This window comes from Salvelinus alpinus, chromosome 1 (genome assembly GCF_045679555.1).
Source record: "Salvelinus alpinus chromosome 1, SLU_Salpinus.1, whole genome shotgun sequence".
Lineage (NCBI taxonomy): Eukaryota > Metazoa > Chordata > Actinopteri > Salmoniformes > Salmonidae > Salvelinus > Salvelinus alpinus.
Window position 1 is genome coordinate 28974201 of NC_092086.1, and position 23785 is coordinate 28997985.

A 23785-nucleotide genomic window follows, 5' to 3' on the forward strand; every position below is an offset into this window, starting at 1 on the left:
GATTCTCTTTGACTGACATGGATGACCTATTTTCACCACCGTGTACGGTCAGCGTGCAACTGATAAATCTATAGATGATCAATTAGGCGTACTTGAGTTACTGTACATATCTCCCTGGCATATGACATTATTTATGCAGCAGCATACAAGACATTTTTGGACTCCCCTCCTTGTGCTGTGCTCACTTGAACAGGAAGGGGGTGCGGCAGTCCTTTGTGGGCAAATTTTGTCATCAAACTTTGTCATCAAAGTCTGGCATTCCCTGGATTTATGGTGCTTTCAAGACAACTGGGAACTTTCAAAATAACAAGGTTGAATCATAATGACGTCATTTATCTTTAGGTCGTAGCTCTAGAAACGGGCCTGAGTTCCCGACATACAAATCTGAGTTGGATGACAGTTCAAAACCTATTTCCTAGTCGGAGCTCGTTTTTCCCCCCCGAGTTCCCAGTTGTCTTGAACTCCCTGAAGTCAGATTTCCCAGTTCTGAGTTAACAGTTGTTTTGAGTGCGGCAGAAATCATGCTGGATTGACAGCATGGCCAATGTTGAATGTTTATCATTTTAAGTTTGAAAAAGAGACCCTTAAATCCAGACTTGGGACCACACATCCATGCTTGCAGTTAGCCACTGATTCCTTCCAAACCACTCATTGTTCAATTGACCTGTTTCTATCCAATGGCCGATGAGCACCGGTACGTTTTAGCTATAATTTCTCTTCATTATTTCTCTTCATATGACAAGGATTAGAAAGGATTTGCCAGGAGATTGTCGACTTGATTCATGATGGTGACTGCTAGCTAAGATTTTGAAAGAATGATGTTGACATCAGTCCAATCAAAGCTATTGTACATATAACGTGATTTGACATAATTTTATCTGTGGCCAATGACCTTGAGTTTTAGGTTGCTTGATAGTTTCAGCATGACTGTTTGTCATTCTAATGGGGATGTGATATGGAATACAACTTGATGGTTTCAATGTGACTGTTTGTCATTCTAATGGGGATGTGATATGGAATACAACTTGATGGTTTCAATGTGACTGTTTGTCATTCTAATGGGGATGTGATATGGAATACAACTTAATGGTTTCAATGTGACTGTTTGTCATTCTAATGGGGATGTGATATGGAATACAACTTGATGGTTTCAATGTGACTGTTTGTCATTCTAATGGGGATGTGATATGGAATACAACTTGATGGTTTCAATGTGACTGTTTGTCATTCTAATGGGGATGTGATATGGAATACAACTTGATGGTTTCAATGTGACTGTTTGTCATTCTAATGGGGATGTGATATGGAATACAACTTGATGGTTTCAATGTGACTGTTTGTCATTCTAATGGGGATGTGATATGGAATACAACTTGATGGTTTCAATGTGACTGTTTGTCATTCTAATGGGGATGTGATATGGAATACAACTTAATGGTTTCAATGTGACTGTTTGTCATTCTAATGGGGATGTGATATGGAATACAACTTGATGGTTTCAATGTGACTGTCATTCTAATGGGGATGTGATATGGAATACAACTTGATGGTTTCAATGTGACTGTCATTCTAATGGGGATGTGATATGGAATACAACTTGATGGTTTCAATGTGACTGTCATTCTAATGGGGATGTGATATGGAATACAACTTGATGGTTTCAATGTGACTGTCATTCTAATGGGGATGTGATATGGAATACAACTTGATGGTTTCAATGTGACTGTTTGTCATTCTAATGGGGATGTGATATGGAATACAACTTAATGGTTTCAATGTGACTGTTTGTCATTCTAATGGGGATGTGATATGGAATACAACTTGATGGTTTCAATGTGACTGATCTCCATCAAGAGATCTGAAGTCTAGTATTGTGTGTGTGTGTGTGTGTGTGTGTGTGTGTGTGTGTGTGTGTGTGTGTGTGTGTGTGTGTGTGTGTGTGTGTGTGTGTGTGTGTGTGTGTGTGTGTGTGTGTGTGTGTGTGTGTGTGTGTGTGTGTGTGTGTGTGTGTATGTGTGTGTGTGTGTGTGTGTGTGTGTGTGTGTGTGTGTGTGTGTGTGTGTGTGTGTGTGTGTGTGTGTGTGTGTGTGTGTGTGTGTGTGTGTGTGTGTGCGTCCGTGCACCCGTGTGAGTGCATCCGTACACATGCGTGAGTGCGTCCATGTTTCCCTCCGAATGTGTATCTCTTGTTCAGTCTCTCATATCTCCTCTGTCACTCTCTGTCAAAGCTAGTCTTTCCACTAAAGACCTCAAACTGCAGTCGGTCCCTGTTGTGATGGGGAATAGGTACGTACTCTCTATCCATGGGAAAATCCAAATAAAGTGATTACGTGTTTCTGTGCATTTAATGCATTTGTGCCGTGGTGTTTATGAGTACATTAATCATTATTGTACATGACACTAATCATTTATAAAACTCAATTTTATTAAGTTGTAATCAAGTGGGGGAGTTTGATCATTAACACCTGAAGAACTGAAGCTTGGTTTTATGATTCTTTTTGAAAAACCAAACACTTGTGTGTATGACAGGGATGATGTGTTGGAAACTGACAGGGTACACTTTTAGAAAATAAGGTGCTACCTAGAACCAGAAAAGGTTCATCAGTTTGAAAATAACTATTTTTGGTTCCAAGTGGAACCCTTCCACTAATACCTTTCCACTAAGGTTCTATGTGGAACATTTTCACCACTAGCAGGTTCTTAGTAAAACCTCTTTCACCCCAAAGGGTTCTTGGGGACAAACGAAGAACTCTTTTAGTTCTAACAGTTATCTATGTTATCTATGGGGACAAACGAAGAACCCTTTAAGTTCTAAAGGTACAGAGACATGCGTGCTGCTGCTTGGGTTCACTGCGACAGAGGCTGCGTACCAAATGGCACCCTAATCCCTATATAGTGGACTACTTTTGACTATGGACCCTGGTCAAATTGAATGCACTATAAAGGGAATAGGGTGCCATTTAGGACGTAGCCCAGGTAACAGAACGGATGTGCTACAGCAGCTAGAGGGTTAAAAGTAGAAAGGCGTGTTCTGCTGCCTGGGTCCACTGCAGACAGACAGAGACACATCCTACTACTTTAAGCTAGCTGTCTGTCTGCTGGTGAACATTGGCTCTGAGGGGAGCAGAGCTAGAAATGATTTGTGAGCTCAGTGTGCTGTTTCCCAAATGGCACCAATTGGGCTCTGGTCAAAAGTAGTGCACTGTATAGGGAATAGGGTGCCATTTAGGATGCAGGTCAGTGTTCTGCATCCATTACGGCTTCTTCTCACAGAAGCCATGACCTCCAAGATGCCATGTTTATGGAGCGTTTAGAAAATGTTTGTCTCTCAATCTAGAACAGCTTTCTGAATGAAATAGAAGTGAAAGCGTGTCATGGTGGGTTAGAGATGAAGCTGTGGGGTTTCTGGCTGAGGGAAGAAAAGATAAGGTCTATATATGTCAAATATATCTCTGTTTAAAGGAGCAATCTGTGATAGAGACATCCGTTATTATTTGTTTTAATTCCCATTGAAATGCCTCATTAGCTTGGTTCAACTGTCATACCACATCAGAACCCAAAATATAAGCTTTTTTTTCAAACACTGTATATCCTCAAAACATGATTAAAACTATCATTCATCTAAAGGATGGCCAGTCCTTGCATCCATAGCTCTGTCTATACATTGAGAGTAGTTACATATTGTATCTCGAGTCCTATCCCTAAGCTGTTTAACAAATCAGTGGCAGGGTGATCTTTTGTTGTTGTTTGAACTCCAGATTGCATCTTTAATAACTCTATGACTATATGCTTACAGCGAAACAGCAATGGTTAGGCCTTGCAGAAAATATATATTATACTGTACCTGTTAGAGAACCTGGTACAAAACAATGGGTTAGGTGCTTAGATGGGTGAGAACAAGGGATGTTCGTGTTTAGATGTACTTGAATCTGTCAGCACAGAACATTACAGCTTTGTAGCTATTGAAATCAGTACCTACACAAAAGTGTTGCCCAAAAACAGAACATGCCCGTCGCTTGTTGACTGAAAATCACCACAATTTAGCTTGTCCAGCTGGCTATAATACTTTGAAGATAATTCATTATGCAACACCTGTCCTGTGTCAACAGAAAGAAAAGCCTTGAAACATTCTCACACTGATTTGGAACTTTAAGTGACACAGATAGGAAGAGAGGGGGGGGAGAGAGAGAGAGAGAGAGAGAGAGAGAGAGAGAGAGAGAGAGAGAGAGAGAGAGAGAGAGAGAGAGAGAGAGAGAGAGAGAGAGAGAGAGAGAGAGAGAGAGAGAGAGAGAGAGAATACAATATGAGGAGAGGTACACAATGCGAGATATTGCCATTCAGTGGAGACAATGTATCTGTCAATAATCACTGTGGTGGGTTTGAATGTTTTGTGTTCAAGCTAGATTGCAATGGATTGTTTGATGAAGCTACTATTGAACAAAAAACAACATAATATCTATCATCTTCATAGGCCCATGTTTAAAACATACAAGTACTGTATACACGCTGTACATTCTACGTGTCCTCTGTAAACACAAACAGCAGAATAGCTCCCTAACTAATACAGTAGATCCGTGTACAGGCATTGCACTGGAGCTTCAATATGGTTTAATCCATTGATACATGTTAAATAAATAAACATTTTTTGTAGCTGCCTGGAGGGGTGAAAATTTACAATGCAACGTTCATTAAAGCATTAACTTATTTCATTACAAAAATGTAGAACGCTAGAGCAGAAATGTATATTAGAAGTGTACAAGACAGCTCAAACTATATTAATTACACAGAGTAGCAGCTCACTATGTTGCCATGCTCTTTAGCTCTTTCTGTCTCTGTGGTCACTTTATAGCAACAGTTACATTTTAATACTGTACATTATAGGTGCGTTTGTAAATTCACTTTAGAGTGTCAGAGTGCACTCGGAGTGTGCTTTGAGTGTTCGAAAATTCAGAGTGTTTGGCTCTCGGAGCGTTCAGAGCTCACGCTGAACACTCTGGCCGAGGTGTAGGGTTGATCTGAGCATTCTGACTTTACTCGCCAGTCAAGCACCCAAGACAACTGGCTAAACTTGTTTAGCGTGCTTGCTATCTACTTCCAGACACAAATGAGAGAACACCTCTCTGAACATGTTACTCACCCTTGCAGAGCTGGTAGAAGTGCTAGAGTGTTTTCATGTTATCAAGAGGGTTAGTGACTCTAACTGTGTTACTGGCAACAATTTAATTCTGTTTTTTAGCCAATATTTACTTACATCTGTCATAACAACCGGGTTTAGGCAGTTCGTAAATTCATAAATTATTCTGCGCTCTGGCACTCTCCAACCAGAGGGGTCTGAAATCGAAGTAAGTTGCCATGGTGAATTTACTAACGCACCCTATATCATGGCAGTCCTCAAGTGCCACAGTGTCTGTTGCGTAGTAACGGATGATATGGACCAGGAGAGCGGACACTCTCCGCAATCAATGACAGAAATGTATCAGTTAAGGACCAAAGAAAGGATAATCTGTGGCCCTCGAGGACTGCTCAGAGATCCTGCCTTACATCTTTATCTGTACACTTAAAACCAAGCAGTGTAGTGCAGTGTTTCCCCTTCTACCACTACTTAGGCGGGCTGCCCCACTCTCATTCCTCTGTATCCTTAACTCTGTTGCCCCCACCACCAGCCTCAATTTAGTTTATCTTCAGTTGGATTCTATAAAAACATGTATGTTTTTGGCAGCCTTTGTTGAAGATTCCACTGGTCTAGAATAGTCTGGTCAGTTCTGTTTCAATCTTTTCTGATCTGGTCTGTTCTAATGGAGTCTACTACTAGTCTAAGGGCTCCATGGAGTCTGGCTCTATGTCCATACAGGTCTCCCAGGGGTTGATCTGGTCAGGTCTAATCTGATCTACTACTACTAGTCTAAGGGCTCCATGGAGTCTGGCTCTGTGTCCATACAGGTCTCCCAGGGGTTGATCTGGGCAGGTCTAATCTGATCTACTACTACTAGTCTAAGGGCTCCATGGAGTCTAGCTCTGTGTCCATACAGGTCTCCCAGGGGTTGATCTGGTCAGGTCTAATCTGATCTACTACTACTAGTCTAAGGTCTCCATGGAGTCTGGCTCTATGTCCATACAGGTCTCCCAGGGGTTGATCTGGGCAGGTCTAATCTGATCTACTACTACTAGTCTAAGGGCTCCATGGAGTCTGGCTCTGTGTCCATACAGGTCTCCCAGGGGTTTATCTGGGCAGGTCTAATCTGATCTACTACTACTAGTCTAAGGGCTCCATGGAGTCTGGCTCTGTGTCCATACAGGTCTCCCAGGGGTTGATCTGGTCAGGTCTAATCTGATCTACTACTACTAGTCTAAGGGCTCCATGGAGTCTGGCTCTGCGTCCATACAGGTCTCCCAGGGGTTGCGTGGCATCTGGGGCATGGAGATGATCAACAGGCTGAGGCCACTGAAGACCAGGAGGACGAAGGAGGTGCAGGCACATTCAAATGACCAGGAGTAGTAGTACTGTTCCCAGACGGTCTCCTCGCTGTCAATCATCCGCTTGGTGGAGTTCCGAATCACCTCAACAGAGATGATGATGCAGAGACCTAGAGGGAGAAGGGGTACAGGTGAGGATAGATGGATGTGCAGACAGACGGACGGATGGGGAGACGGAAAGAACAAACTAATTAACGAACTAACAAACAAATGAACAAATAACTGATGAACCTGGATGGACAGGCAGAAAAATGTACACTGTTCTTTGTAGTCATGCCTGATGTATGACATGAATATCTCAGTCAAAGTAGATGTGTCTGACCTGCGAAGGCAAAGAACATCCCAGCAGGCCTCAGCAGGTAGTCCCTCCCCTTCCCGAAGGAGCACACGACACAGAGCGACCCCAGGGTCATGAAGGCCAGGCTGAACACAGCGATGGCCGCAGCTGAGAGGTTGTACTCTGAGAGTGAGAGAGAGAGTGTGAAAGATAGAGTGAGAGAGAAAGAAAGAAAGAGAGAGAGAGAGAGAGAGAGAGAGAGAGAGAGAGAGAGAGAGAGAGAGAGAGAGAGAGAGAGAGAGAGAGAGAGAGAGAGAGAGAGAGAGAGAGAGAGAGAGAGAGAGAGAGAGAGAGAGAGAGAGAGAGAGAAAGGGAGTTAACCTGGATTCTTTTCAGAGGAGAGAAAATGGGGAGATACTACCTCAACTTGTCCAATAAGAACACATATTTCCATTTTTCTGTTGCAAAACGTTTTGCTAAGGTGTGCCTTACTGAAAAATGAACATGGCCATGGACAGTTTAACATTGTTTATGACAGTGCTAATGAGTCAACTTTGAGGTTTTGTATTGTAATGTTTTGTATTGTAATGCTAGAAAGAAGGATCCTCAAGTCAAGCATTTTGGAGGATCAGGGGCCCTCAATCTGTTTATCTTTCCATTTTGATTTCCAACAGAAAATCATTCATTTCTTACTGTAACCCATCTCCCATTCTAAGGCATCGGAACTCCCACTAACCCATCCCCCTCCAATTAACCTTAATCAGCATGAAGAGAATACAGCAGATTGCCCTCTTAAACAATGTCTTCCTTAACCATCACTGACTATATAGTTAGCCTGGTTGAACCAGCAGACTGAATGGTGCGATCCCCACTGTTTCACTGAGCTCAGCATTCACTCCGGTTTAACCATGCTACAATACACTAAAACTGTCTATTAGCACTGCTTCTAGCAGAGGAGTGATGAAGAAAGAAGCCTTGTCTCCAGGTGACTCATTCGACTCTCCTCTCTAACCCCCCCTCCAATCCTCCAGGCCCATTGTACAGATTACGATAAGCCAGGGCTCACTTTCCCGTCGTAACGCCCTGACTGAGCAGCAGGAGAGCATGGAGCGTGAAATAAGCGTGATCGTTCCACTCAAGTAGCTACTTTTGTCATGGCTTGGCTGTGGAGAGACACAGAGGGAGACATACAATCTGTGTCTACATGCGTGTGACCTCAGACGTTAGGGTGGGCTGCCTCTGCCTGTGCTACCGACCTGCTAAGGATTATTATGGCTGCGTCCCAAATGGCACCCTATTCCTTATATACAGTAGTGCACTACTTTTGACCAGAGTCCGTAGAGGCATTTGGGACATAGGCACAGCCAATAGGTCCACATGGCAAAGTGATGTTTTCAACTAAATTCACGCAAGCAGGGATGAGAGGGGACGGAAGCAACCTTTCCTCCGTTAAAAGCAGTGCAGAATCCTCACTCTCAAACACATAGATCCCCGGAACGCAATTCACTTTCCAGCCCACTTTCCAGCTCACACTCTCAAACACATAGATCCCCTGAACGCAGCTCACTCTCCAGATCCCAATCACCTGAATTCTGATCACCTGTTCACACACCTGTATGTCATTATCACACACTATTTAGTTCAGTTCTTTGCACCCCATCATTGTGAGGTATTGTTTGTTTTGTGACACACTTCTATTTGGAGCTCTGTTTTTCCCGTAATTTACTCCTCCTGTGTATGATAGTTTTTGCCTGCCTCACTAACGACACCTTTTGCCTATTCCCTGCCTGTACTTTAGCCTATTGGATTTCCTGTTATCAACATATTGCCTGATCTCCCGGACGACGTTACTAGCCTTTTCCCTGACAGTACTGTTGCCTTTTTGGACCCCCTGTGTATGACCTTCTACCTGTCCCTGGACCCAGCTACCTGCCTCCTCCTGTGGTCCTTTACAATAAAACACCTGCTGCGCCCTGCGCTTTAAACCAGCTCTCTGTCTCCCATCGTATTCATTACAATAAGGACACACATAATTAAAACATGTTTCATTAGAACTGGATTCTAGCTCCTGTACAAATGTCACCAGTCAACTCCATTACACTCAAAAGTTACTTCACCTTCAACCAGTAAATCCTACTGATGGCTAGCCATGCTAGCTTCCTACCTGTCTGTCTTAATGAGTGTTATCATGCTTATAGCATACTCTGCACACAACAATGTATATTTGTACGGGGTCTGCAGTAGTCTCCTAGAATAGCATCTGTTTTGAGAAGAGCAATGTGAGATGCGGAAAGAACTCGTTTTTTCCCCTGAAGCGTAATAACTAATAGCAGGCACGTCTGGTGTGTGTGTGTGTGTGTGTGTGTGTGTGTGTGTGTGTGTGTGTGTGTGTGTGTGTGTGTGTGTGTGTGTGTGTGTGTGTGTGTGTGTGTGTGTGTGTGTGTGTGTGTGTGTGTGTGTGTGTGTGTGTGTGTGTGTGTGTGAGTGTGTGTGTGCGTGCGAGAAAGGGAAAGGGAGAGAGAAAGTGTTTGCCAATCACAGAGGGTACCATTCATGTCTGTGTTTTGACTGAATGTGTTTTATTGTCATGCTGAGAGCCCAATGAGCAGTACCATAGACACATAGTATACATCTCATTCATATTCACCATGCCTCCCCCTCTACAGCATAGGCCCCTCATTGCATGAAAACAAGGATTTGCAGTTCTGATATTTAAGGAAATGCACCATATTTGAGGGAATTGTACTCATGTATTACTCAATTTACAACTCAAACTCAAGTTGTAAATTGCTTAAAATCACCACAGAGAATTTCACAGTGGTGAAACTGACCGAATGTATTAAAAAAATTTTTTTTTTTTACAAAACCTTGTGTTGCACTGTGGCTCATTCACCAGAAGCCTGTAACGAAGGAGAGAGAGAACTCACCTTTCTGAGTTTTGGCTTCGAACCCTTTGGCCTCTTCTTCCTTAGTGAAGTGTTTGAAGTAGGAGCAGTTCTTGGCTGCGGAGGGAAAGAGATGAAACATTTATTGAAGTGGGTGCAGGTGCATGGTGGCTCTGGGTTGTATCTGCCTCCCAATGCTCCAGCACTACCAATGAGCCTGGCAGCCATTTTATTTTCTCAAAGACCACTTCCGTGGTGGCCGTCGCACCGTGAGGTCTTCAAGGCAGAGAGCTCTGTAAATGGTGTAAATCATTTTGTTATTTTTTGTGTTTTTTGTTTCATTATTAAAATACTTTTGGGGGGTTTGACTCCTCTGGGGGTTGATCACTTACATCTCATGATCTTGACTCTCAGAGTTGAAGAATTGGGATGAAAAGTCAATATTTTTGGCTTATAGCTAGCTAGCTGGCTGTTTGGATTTAAATAATGTAGCCCTGGCTTTATTGTTTCATCTGTCAGGAAGAATAACAACAAGTACAGCATGCTGTGTCCAGAGATGGCAGAATAGTTTTTATCATTTCATCATTAGTAAACATTAATTCAAAAACTTTGACTAAAATCCGGTGTTTCTGTGTCAAAGTTTTTTTTAAATAGATTTCAGTCTTCTGTGGTGTATATATAGTGTAATATTGGGATGTTAACTAAAAATTCAATACATTTCAACTATATATGACATGGTGCAGGTTTCTTCTTTATTTTAAGTCCATAACCATGTGTGTGAGGTGTATGCTTTTGTTTCAAAGTAGATTTATTTAAGACTACTAAGAAACACTCTGTGTGGCCCTGATTTAGCCCACTGCAGTAAAAGGTTAACTGCTGCCAAGATGTGGTGGCTTTTCGTGTGCTTTTCAGCAACCATGGCATCACCCAGGTGGGTGCTATATGTTTGGCTATGGAGGACCAGTACCTACGGAGGAGCGGGTCCTATGGAGGACCAGTACCTACGGAGGAGCGGGTACTATGGAGGACCAGTACCTACGGAGGAGCGGGTACTATGGAGGACCAGTACCTACGGAGGAGCGGGTCCTATGGAGGACCAGTACCTACGGAGGAGCGGGTACTATGGAGGACCAGCACCTATGGAGGAGCGGGTCCTATGGAGGACCAGTACCTACGGAGGAACGGGTCCTATGGAGGACCAGTACCTACGGAGGAGCGGGTCCTATGGAGGACCAGTACCTACGGAGGAGCGGGTCCTATGGAGGACCAGTACCTACGGAGGAGCGGGTCCTATGGAGGACCAGTACCTACGGAGGAACGGGTCCTATGGAGGACCAATACCTACGGAGGAGCGGGTCCTATGGAGGACCAGTACCTACGGAGGAGCGGGTCCTATGGAGGACCAGTACCTACGGAGGAACGGGTCCTATGGAGGACCAGTACCTACGGAGGAGCGGGTCCTATGGAGGACCAGTACCTACGGAGGAACGGGTCCTATGGAGGACCAGTACCTACGGAGGAGCGGGTCCTATGGAGGACCAGTAGCTACGGAGGAGCGGGTCCTATGGAGGACCAGTACCTACGGAGGAGCGGGTCCTATGGAGGACCAGTACCTACGGAGGAGCGGGTCCTATGGAGGACCAGTACCTACGGAGGAACGGGTCCTATGGAGGACCAGTACCTACGGAGGAGCGGGTCCTATGGAGGACCAGTACCTACGGAGGAACGGGTCCTATGGAGGACCAGTACCTACGGAGGAGCGGATCCTATGGAGGACCAGTACCTACGGAGGAGCGGGTCCTATGGAGGACCAGTACCTACGGAGGAGCGGGTCCTATGGAGGACCAGTACCTACGGAGGAACGGGTCCTATGGAGGAACTGACCATGGTAAAAGCAGCTGTGGTGCCCTGATGAAGCGCTACAGGCCTGTTTGTCAGATTGTCTTTGTTTCTCTCTGGCTCTACCATCGATGTCCCTTCCCCTGAAGGTACACTGCATTTCCAATCCAAACTGCCTCAACTCAGGCTTTCATCAACTCAGGCTTTCATCCCAAACCAAATATAGACATTCAATCTCCATCTCTACCATCTCAATTTAAATGTGTTGTTTTCTGTTTTGATTTTTATGCACTATGAGATCATTTTCTGAAAATTAAATAAATCATTATTTTTATTAAACCCATAGAAAATGAAAATCCAATTTGAGATCTCTTCTTCTTTATCACCTCTAATTCGCTGGACAGAGTGATGGAGAGGTATGGTCTGTTTCCCTGGACAGAGTGATGGAGAGGTATGGTCTGTTTCCCTGGACAGAGTGATGGAGAGGTATGGTCTGTTTCCCTGGACAGAGTGATGGAGAGGTATGGTCTGTTTCCCTGCACAGAGTGATGGAGAGGTATGGTCTATTTCCCTGGACAGAGTGATGGAGAGGTATGGTCTGTTTCCCTGGACAGTGTGATGGAAAGGTATGGTCTGTTTCCCTGCACAGAGTGACGGAGAGGTATGGTCTGTTTCCCTGGACAGAGTGATGGAGAGGTATGGTCTGTTTCCCTGGACAGTGTGATGGAGAGGTATGGTCTGTTTCCCTGGACAGTGTGATGGAGAGGTATGGTCTGTTTCCCTGGACAGAGTGATGGAAAGGTATAGTCTGTTTCCCTGCACAGAGTGATGGAGAGGTATGGCCTGTTTCCTATCTCCCTGGACAGAGTGATGGAGAGGTATGGTCTGTTTCCTATCTCTCTGGACAGAGTGATGGAGAGGTATGGTCTGTTTCCCTGGACAGAGTGATGGAGAAGTATGGCCTGTTTCCTATCTCCCTGCACAGAGTGATGGAGAGGTATGGTCTGTTTCCTATCTCTCTGGACAGAGTGATGGAGAGGTATGGTCTGTTTCCTATCTCCCTGGACAGAGTGATGGAGAGGTATAGTAAGTTTCCTATCTCTCTGGACAGAGTGATGGAGAGGTATAGTCTGTTTCCTATCTCTCTGGACAGAGTGATGGAGAGGTATGGTCTGTTTCCTATCTCCCTGGACAGAGTGATGGAGAGGTATGGTCTGTTTCCTATTATCTCCCTGGACAGAGTGATGGAGAGGTATGGTCTGTTTCCTATATCCCTGCACAGAGTGATGGAGAGGTATGGTCTATTTCCTATCTCCCTGGACAGTGATGGAGAGGTATGGTCTGTTTCCTATCTCTCTGGACAGAGTGATGGAGAGGTATGGTCTGTTTCCTATCTCCCTGGACAGAGTGATGGAGAGGTATGGTCTGTTTCCTATCTCCCTGCACAGAGTGATGGAGAGGTATGGTCTGTTTCCTATCTCCCTGCACAGAGTGATGGAGAGGTATGGTCTGTTTCCCTGCACAGAGTGATGGAGAGGTATGGTCTGTTTCCTATCTCCCTGCACAGAGTGATGGAGAGGTATGGTCTGTTTCCTATCTCTCTGGATAGAGTGATGGAGAGGTATGGTCTGTTTCCTATCTCCCTGGACAGAGTGATGGAGAGGTATAGTATGTTTCCTATCTCTCTGGACAGAGTGATGGAGAGATATAGTCTGTTCCATATCTCTCTGGACAGGGTGATGGAGAGGTATAGTCTGTTTCCTATCTCCCTGCACAGAGTGATGGAGAGGTATGGTCTGTTTCCCTGCACAGAGTGATGGAGAGGTATGGTCTGTTTCCTATCTCCCTGCACAGAGTGATGGAGAGGTATGGTCTGTTTCCTATCTCCCTGTGTAACAGATGTATAATGTACTCCCCATGCGTTGTGTTTTCACAAAATAAATAACTTCGGCCAGTGGTCCCAGTTGAGCATCATTTATTTCTGCTGTTGTTAAATGGGAAACAGCACGTTAGTTGTGCAGGACTTAACAGTGTTGATGGCTGTCGATGGCAAAATCCCTTGCATCACATTTTCATACTGGGCGAACAAAATACAACAATACAATACAAAATATAACATGTGTAAATACCTGTTGTTAAATGGGAAACAGCACGTTAGTTGTGCAGGACTTAACAGTGTTGATGGCTGTCGATGGCAAAATCTGTAGCATGAAGACAACTGTGTTAGCCGTGGCTTATGTGACCATGACATCGGTGTATGCTAGCTAACACAATTATTTACAGCAATCATATGCCAAAGCACATCCCAGAAAGCCCCTCAATCCCTAACAGGTACCATATACCCACACATGTATAAAATCAGTAACGTACAGCAAACTTGTACACATTGTAAAATAGAAAATAGAAAACAGTATTCAGAACGTGACCTACCCCTTGCATCACATTTTCATACTGGGAAGACCTGACGTTCGCGATCTCCCCCTATCTGCAAGCGGGGCCAATCACAACACCCCTTATTGTCATCAGAGTTGAACTAACCAATAAGAATGCTTGAACATCAAATACACATTTCTTTAGAGGCAAGTGGAAACATAACCAACCCTGTTACACCTGCACAGAGTGATGGAGAGGTGTGGTCTGTTTCCTATCTCCCTGGGCAGAGTGATGGAGAGGTATGGTCTGTTTCCTATCTCCCTGCACAGAGTGATGGAGAGGTATGGTCTGTTTCCTATCTCCCTGCACAGAGTGATGGAGAGGTATAATCTGTTTCCTATCTCACTGCACAGAGTGATGGAGAGGTATAGTCTGTTTTCCTGCACAGAGTGATGGAGAGGTATGGTCTGTTTCCTATCTCCCTGCACAGAGTGATGGAGAGGTATTGTCTGTTTCCTATCTCCCTGCACATAGTGATGGAGAGTTATGGTCTGTTTCCTATCTCCCTGGACAGAGTGATAGAGAGGTATGGTCTATTTCCTATCTCCCTGCACAGAGTGATGGAGAGTTATGGTCTGTTTCCTATCTCCCTGGACAGAGTGATGGAGAGGTATGGTCTGTTTCCCTGGACAGTGTGATGGAGCGGTATGGTCTGTTTCCCTGGACAGAGTGATGGAGAGGTATGGTCTGTTTCCCTGGACAGAGTGATGGAGAGGTATGGTCTGTTTCCCTGGACAGAGTGATGGAGAGGTATGGTCTGTTTCCCTGGACAGTGTGATGGAGAGGTATGGTCTGTTTCCTATCTCCCTGCACAGAGTGATGGAGAGGTATAGTCTCTTTCCTATCTCCCTGCACAGAGTGATGGAGAGGTATGGTCTGTTTCCCTGGACAGTGTGATGGAGAGGTATGGTCTTTTTCCCTGGACAGAGTGATGGAGAGGTATAGTCTTTTTCCCTGGACAGAGTGATGGAGAGGTATGGTCTGTTTCCCTGGACAGTGTGATGGAGAGGTATGGTCTGTTTCCCTGGACAGAGTGATGGAGAGGTATGGTCTGTTTCCCTGGACAGGGTGATGGTGAGGTATGGTCTGTTTCCCTGGACAGGGTGATGGAGAGGTATGGTCTGTTTCCCTGGACAGAGTGATGGAGAGGTATGGTCTGTTTCCCTGGACAGAGTGATGGAGCGGTATACATGTATAGACCAAGGACACCCCTCTTCCTCTCCCTCTATCACCTCTACTCTTCTTCCCTCCTCTTCCCCTCTCCCTATCTCCCTCTCTTGCTCCCTCCCTTTCCCCCTATCCTCTCCTCCCATGTTTGTTCCCCAGGATGGAAAATCACTAAAGAGGTAGCTTAGCAACAGGCTGCTCTGTTTTTTGCTGGTGTGTTATTTTAAAGTAAAGACCCATCGAAAGGGACAGGAAGGGGAGGGGGGCAGTGCCTGAATATCAGCTCCATTTGGCTAGCCTATTTCCATCAGAGAGGTGATTATACTGTATATGTGCCTGTGTCAATGCAGGCCTGAAGAGAAGACTTGTGGTAAGAGATACTAGGTCTGACACTTAAACTGAGGATATACTGTGGTTCTGCTTTATCTTGCTGTATCTTGGCTGAACCACTGCTTTTATCCAGGAGATTGCATGTATCACTTTAACCCAGCTAGATATCATATTGTACAAGTAGCTGAATGTTGTCTCTTTAACCCAGCTAGATATCATATTGTACAAGTAGCTGAATGTTGTCTCTTTAACCCAGCTAAATATCATATTGTACAAGCAGCTGAATGTTGTCTCTTTAACCCAGCTAGATATCATATTGTACAAGCAGCTGAATGTTGTCTCTTTAACCCAGCTAGATATCATATTGTACAAGCAGCTGAATGTTGTCTCTTTAATCCAGCTAGATATCATATTGTACAAGCAGCTGAATGTTGTCTCTTTAATCCAGCTAGATATCATATTGTACAAGCAGCTGAATGTTGTCTCTTTAACCCAGCCAGATATCATATTGTACAAGCAGCTGAATGTTGTCTCTTTAACCCAGCTAGATATCATATTGTACAAGCAGCTGAATGTTGTCTCTTTAACCCAGCTAGATATCATATTGTACAAGCAGCTGAATGTTGTCTCTTTAACCCAGCTAGATATCATATTGTACAAGTAGCTGAATGTTGTCTCTTTAACCCAGCTAGATATCATATTGTACAAGTAGCTGAATGTTGTCTCTTTAACCCAGCTAGATATCATATTGTACAAGCAGCTGAATGTTGTCTCTTTAATCCAGCTAGATATCATATTGTACAAGCAGCTGAATGTTGTCTCATTAATCCAGCTAGATATCATATTGTACAAGCAGCTGAATGTTGTCTCTTTAATCCAGCTAGATATCATATTGTACAAGCAGCTGAATGTTGTCTCTTTATTCCAGCTAGATATCATATTGTACAAGCAGCTGAATGTTGTCTCTTTAATCCAGCTAGATATCATATTGTACAAGCAGCTGAATGTTGTCTCTTTAACCCAGCTAGATATCATATTGTACAAGCAGCTGAATGTTGTCTCATTAATCCAGCTAGATATCATATTGTACAAGCAGCTACATGTTGTCTCTTTAACCCAGCTAGATATCATATTGTACAAGCAGCTGAATGTTGTCTCTTTAATCCAGCTAGATATCATATTGTACAAGCAGCTGAATGTTGTCTCTTTAACCCAGCTAGATATCATATTGTACAAGCAGCTGAATGTTGTCTCTTTAACCCAGCTAGATATCATATTGTACAAGCAGCTGAATGTTGTCTCTTTAACCCAGCTAGATATCATATTGTACAAGCAGCTGAATGTTGTCTCATTAATCCAGCTAGATATCATATTGTACAAGCAGCTACATGTTGTCTCTTTAACCCAGCTAGATATCATATTGTACAAGCAGCTGAATGTTGTCTCATTAACCCAGCTAGATATCATATTGTACAAGCAGCTGAATGTTGTCTCTTTAACCCAGCTAGATATCATATTGTACAAGCAGCTGAATGTTGTCTCTTTAACCCAGCTAGATATCATATTGTACAAGCAGCTGAATGTTGTCTCTTTAATCCAGCTAGATATCATATTGTACAAGCAGCTGAATGTTGTCTCATTAATCCAGCTAGATATCACATTGTACAAGCAGCTACATGTTGTCTCATTAACCCAGCTAGATATCATATTGTACAAGCAGCTGAATGTTGTCTCTTTAATCCAGCTAGATATCATATTGTACAAGCAGCTGAATGTTGTCTCATTAATCCAGCTAGATATCATATTGTACAAGCAGCTGAATGTTGTCTCTTTAACCCAGCTAGATATCATATTGTACAAGCAGCTGAATGTTGTCTCATTAATCCAGCTAGATATCATATTGTACAAGCAGCTGAATGTTGTCTCTTTAATCCAGCTAGATATCATATTGTACAAGCAGCTGAATGTTGTCACTTTAATCCAGCTAGATATCATATTGTACAAGCAGCTGAATGTTGTCTCTTTAACCCAGCTAGATATCATATTGTACAATCAGCTGAATGTTGTCTCTTTAATCCAGCTAGATATCATATTGTACAAGCAGCTGAATGTTGTCTCTTTAACCCAGCTAAATATCATATTGTACAAGCAGCTGAATGTTGTCTCTTTAACCCAGCTAGATATCATATTGTACAAGCAGCTGAATGTTGTCTCTTTAATCCAGCTAGATATCATATTGTACAAGCAGCTGAATGTTGTCTCATTAATCCAGCTAGATATCATATTGTACAAGCAGCTGAATGTTGTCTCTTTAACCCAGCTAGATATCATATTGTACAAGCAGCTGAATGTTGTCTCATTAATCCAGCTAGATATCATATTGTACAAGCAGCTGAATGTTGTCTCTTTAACCCAGCTAGATATCATATTGTACAAGCAGCTGAATGTTGTCTCATTAATCCAGCTAGATATCATATTGTACAAGCAGCTGAATGTTGTCTCTTTAACCCAGCTAGATATCATATTGTACAAGCAGCTGAATGTTGTCTCATTAATCCAGCTAGATATCATATTGTACAAGCAGCTGAATGTTGTCTCATTAATCCAGCTAGATATCATATTGTACAAGCAGCTGAATGTTGTCTCATTAATCCAGCTAGATATCATATTGTACAAGCAGCTGAATGTTGTCTCTTTAACCCAGCTAGATATCATATTGTACAAGCAGCTGAATGTTGTCTCATTAATCCAGCTAGATATCATATTGTACAAGTAGCTGAATGTTGTCTCTTTAACCCAGCTAGATATCATATTGTACAAGTAGCTGAATGTTGTCTCTTTAACCCAGCTAGATATCATATTGTACAAGTAGCTGAATGTTGTCTCTTTAACCCAGCTAAATATCATATTGTACAAGCAGCTGAATGTTGTCTCTTTAACCCAGCTAGATATCATATTGTACAAGCAGCTGAATGTTGTCTCTTTAACCCAGCTAGATATCATATTGTACAAGCAGCTGAATGTTGTCTCTTTAATCCAGCTAGATATCATATTGTACAAGCAGCTGAATGTTGTCTCTTTAATCCAGCTAGATATCATATTGTACAAGCAGCTGAATGTTGTCTCTTTAACCCAGCCAGATATCATATTGTACAAGCAGCTGAATGTTGTCTCTTTAACCCAGCTAGATATCATATTGTACAAGCAGCTGAATGTTGTCTCTTTAACCCAGCTAGATATCATATTGTACAAGCAGCTGAATGTTGTCTCTTTAACCCAGCTAGATATCATATTGTACAAGCAGCTGAATGTTGTCTCTTTAACCCAGCTAGATATCATATTGTACAAGTAGCTGAATGTTGTCTCTTTAACCCAGCTAGATATCATATTGTACAAGCAGCTGAATGTTGTCTCTTTAATCCAGCTAGATATCATATTGTACAAGCAGCTGAATGTTGTCTCATTAATCCAGCTAGATATCATATTGTACAAGCAGCTGAATGTTGTCTCTTTAATCCAGCTAGATATCATATTGTACAAGCAGCTGAATGTTGTCTCTTTATTCCAGCTAGATATCATATTGTACAAGCAGCTGAATGTTGTCTCTTTAATCCAGCTAGATATCATATTGTACAAGCAGCTGAATGTTGTCTCTTTAACCCAGCTAGATATCATATTGTACAAGCAGCTGAATGTTGTCTCATTAATCCAGCTAGATATCATATTGTACAAGCAGCTACATGTTGTCTCTTTAACCCAGCTAGATATCATATTGTACAAGCAGCTGAATGTTGTCTCTTTAATCCAGCTAGATATCATATTGTACAAGCAGCTGAATGTTGTCTCTTTAACCCAGCTAGATATCATATTGTACAAGCAGCTGAATGTTGTCTCTTTAACCCAGCTAGATATCATATTGTACAAGCAGCTGAATGTTGTCTCTTTAACCCAGCTAGATATCATATTGTACAAGCAGCTGAATGTTGTCTCATTAATCCAGCTAGATATCATATTGTACAAGCAGCTACATGTTGTCTCTTTAACCCAGCTAGATATCATATTGTACAAGCAGCTGAATGTTGTCTCATTAACCCAGCTAGATATCATATTGTACAAGCAGCTGAATGTTGTCTCTTTAACCCAGCTAGATATCATATTGTACAAGCAGCTGAATGTTGTCTCTTTAACCCAGCTAGATATCATATTGTACAAGCAGCTGAATGTTGTCTCTTTAATCCAGCTAGATATCATATTGTACAAGCAGCTGAATGTTGTCTCATTAATCCAGCTAGATATCACATTGTACAAGCAGCTACATGTTGTCTCATTAACCCAGCTAGATATCATATTGTACAAGCAGCTGAATGTTGTCTCTTTAATCCAGCTAGATATCATATTGTACAAGCAGCTGAATGTTGTCTCATTAATCCAGCTAGATATCATATTGTACAAGCAGCTGAATGTTGTCTCTTTAACCCAGCTAGATATCATATTGTACAAGCAGCTGAATGTTGTCTCATTAATCCAGCTAGATATCATATTGTACAAGCAGCTGAATGTTGTCTCTTTAATCCAGCTAGATATCATATTGTACAAGCAGCTGAATGTTGTCACTTTAATCCAGCTAGATATCATATTGTACAAGCAGCTGAATGTTGTCTCTTTAACCCAGCTAGATATCATATTGTACAATCAGCTGAATGTTGTCTCTTTAATCCAGCTAGATATCATATTGTACAAGCAGCTGAATGTTGTCTCTTTAACCCAGCTAAATATCATATTGTACAAGCAGCTGAATGTTGTCTCTTTAACCCAGCTAGATATCATATTGTACAAGCAGCTGAATGTTGTCTCTTTAATCCAGCTAGATATCATATTGTACAAGCAGCTGAATGTTGTCTCATTAATCCAGCTAGATATCATATTGTACAAGCAGCTGAATGTTGTCTCTTTAACCCAGCTAGATATCATATTGTACAAGCAGCTGAATGTTGTCTCATTAATCCAGCTAGATATCATATTGTACAAGCAGCTGAATGTTGTCTCTTTAACCCAGCTAGATATCATATTGTACAAGCAGCTGAATGTTGTCTCATTAATCCAGCTAGATATCATATTGTACAAGCAGCTGAATGTTGTCTCTTTAACCCAGCTAGATATCATATTGTACAAGCAGCTGAATGTTGTCTCATTAATCCAGCTAGATATCATATTGTACAAGCAGCTGAATGTTGTCTCATTAATCCAGCTAGATATCATATTGTACAAGCAGCTGAATGTTGTCTCATTAATCCAGCTAGATATCATATTGTACAAGCAGCTGAATGTTGTCTCTTTAACCCAGCTAGATATCATATTGTACAAGCAGCTGAATGTTGTCTCATTAATCCAGCTAGATATCATATTGTACAAGCAGCTGAATGTTGTCTCTTTAACCCAGCTAGATATCATATTGTACAAGCAGCTGAATGTTGTCTCATTAATCCAGCTAGATATCATATTGTACAAGCAGCTGAATGTTGTCTCATTAATCCAGCTAGATATCATATTGTACAAGCAGCTGAATGTTGTCTCTTTAACCCAGCTAGATATCATATTGTACAAGCAGCTGAATGTTGTCTCATTAATCCAGCTAGATATCATATTGTACAAGCAGCTGAATGTTGTCTCATTAATCCAGCTAGATATCATATTGTACAAGCAGCTGAATGTTGTCTCATTAATCCAGCTAGATATCATATTGTACAAACAGCTGAATGTTGTCTCTTTAATCCAGCTAGATATCATATTGTACAAGCAGCTGAATGTTGTCTCATTAATCCAGCTAGATATCATATTGTACAAGCAGCTGAATGTTGTCTCATTAATCCAGCTAGATATCATATTGTACAAGCAGCTGAATGTTGTCTCTTTAACCCAGCTAGATATCATATTGTACAAGCAGCTGAATGTTGTCTCATTAATCCAGCTAGATATCATATTGTACAAGCAGCTGAATGTTGTCTCTTTAACCCAGCTAGATATCATATTGTACAAGCAGCTGAATGTTGTCTCTTTAACCCAGCTAGATATCATATTGTACAAGCACTGGAACTAGGAGAATGACTAAACATACACAACTGTTTAAAGTAGGGAAGGTAAAGAAAGGCAGTTTCATCAGGATATAAAGCCCTCAAACTCACCTCTGGACCTGGAAGCCAGTTCCGCTGTATTTTTTATTGTTGCCCCCCAATCAGGGACTGATTTAGACCTGGTAAACCAGGTGTGTGCAATTCATTATCAGGTAGAACAGAAAACCAGCAGGCTCCGGCCCTTGTAAGGTAAGTGTTGAATACCCCTGCTCTAGAGGCACCCTTGCTTTGTGTTGCTGACCACTGAGAGAGATACTCTTTGCCATTACAACAGCACTCAACACGTATACTGTACATAGGCTGTGGAGACTCACATGGTGCTGATATGTGAGATTCTGGGGATAATATTTGGGGCCGTAGCATTGACCTTGTGGTTAATAAGGGAACTTCATTCCAGTGAAGTAGGCAATTAGGAGGTGGTATCGCCTGTCAGTTTCGGTTTTCATTCCTCCATTAGACCTCCTCATCCTCTTCTTTCTCTATCCTCCCTATACATCTTCCTCTGTTTCCTCTACTCCCTTCTCCAGGCTGTATCACAACCGGCCGTGATTGGGAGTCCCATAGGGCGGCACACAATTGGCCCAGCGTCGTCCAGGTTTGGCTGGGGTAGGCCGTCATTGTAAATAATAATTTGTTCTTAACTGACTTGCCTAGTTAAATAAAGATTTAAAAAATATAATAATTATTCTCCTCCCCCTCCTCTATCCTCCCGATATTCCTCTTCATCTCATTACTCCCATCTCCCTCTTCCTCCCTCCTTCCCACATCCTTCCTTCTTCTTTCTTTCCTCTCCTCCTCATCCACCTTCTTCCTTCATCCCCTTCACTTGGTCCTTCATCCTCTTCACTCACCCTTCCTCCTCGTCACTCGTCCTTAACCCTCTTCCTTTCCCTCTGCCTCTCTCAACAATGGATGTGGTGTCCTAGACATGAGGTAATGGTCTTCAAAATGAATTGACTTTTAACAGGAGCTTTACTTGTGTTTTCTACTCTTTCCAATCAAAGTGGAAAGAAGTCCACTACCTTTCTGCCCTCAATTTAACCCCTGGAAATGGCTTCCTTCTGGTAGCAGTGCTTAAGGGGTGATGGCATTGTCAACAGGAGAACAGTGGCTGTATGAGAGGGAGTGGTGAGGAGAAAACGTTTATTTTTTAAGTCCAGGTGCAGAATGACTGTCAGATTCTGGGTCAATGTGAATCGAGGGGCTTTTAAAAAGGCTAACCCGCACCAAGCATTCATAACTGAGTCGCAACGACCTAGGATGGTACTCAGGGGTGTGTGTGTCTGTGCATGTTCGTGTGCGTGTGTTTGTAATTTTAATGGCATAACCCTCCTGAGAGAACAAAGTTACAATCTATGGTTTAGTTCAAAATAAAAACAAGTCCTATTTTTACAGTTGTCCTGTTACTATCTTAATTTATCACCACTATCACCACCACGGTCACCATTACCATCACCACCACCGTCACCATCACCATCACCCACACCGTCACCATTACCACCACCACCAAAATCACAGTCTCCAGCACTGAATCCACACACCTGCCAGGTTGTTTTCTGAATGCTACAGTATGTTGCTCACACACACATGCACACACACGCACACACACATGCACACACATAACCCCCTGCTGTCAGCTAGTCTAGGCTCCGTGCCAAGAACCAGGACAAACAAACACAAAGCGTAAAAACGGATTAGGTGTTTAAGTGCCAACGTGTTTGCTCAAGGCTACATCTGGGCATTTAAAGAAACTCACCACTTTAGCCCTCCCTCTCTCTCGACTGAGCAGGCTGAGAAACTGGTGTGAAATTGGGGCACCTGTCTCATAGCACGTGGGGTGAAGGTGGAGGTGGAGGGGGAAGCGGACCTGGAGGTAGGGAGGGTCTATCTTGCTTGACTGTCTGGGGGAAGACTCACCTTCTGGGAGGCTGAGGATGAGGGAGGGGACTGGTAGGGAGAAAGGTACGGGAGGTAGGGATGTAGGGAGGGAGAAAGGTACAGGGGGAGGGAGGGAGGGAGGGAGGGAGGGAGGGAGGGAGGGAGGGAGGGAGGGAGGGAGGGAGGGAGGGAGGGAGGGAGGGAGGGAGGGAGGGAGGGAGGGAGGGAGGGAGGGAGGGAGGGAGGGAGGGAGGGCAGTTAGTTAGAGGAGTCTGGGAAGGAAAAGGAATGAAGTCTGGAGATCCAGACCCTACTGGATCAACTCAACATATCTACATCCGGAGAGGTCATGCCCATAACGTGCACAATGG

At 43.0% G+C, this 23785-nt stretch overlaps 1 protein-coding gene across 1 annotated transcript in view; it reads right to left on the reverse strand.

Annotated features, from left to right (window-relative positions):
- Positions 1-3483: 3483 nt before the first annotated feature.
- Positions 3484-23785, reverse strand: part of LOC139572826 (voltage-dependent calcium channel gamma-1 subunit-like) — a 40998-nt gene continuing 20696 nt past the window's right edge. Inside the window, exons 2-4 of the mRNA XM_071395621.1 lie at positions 9679-9753; positions 6797-6934; positions 3484-6584 (exon numbers count right to left, since the gene is read on the reverse strand). Of these exons, the coding sequence (XP_071251722.1) occupies positions 6343-6584; positions 6797-6934; positions 9679-9753 (455 nt within the window). The 3' untranslated portion in view covers positions 3484-6342. The remainder of the gene's footprint in view (positions 6585-6796; positions 6935-9678; positions 9754-23785) is intronic.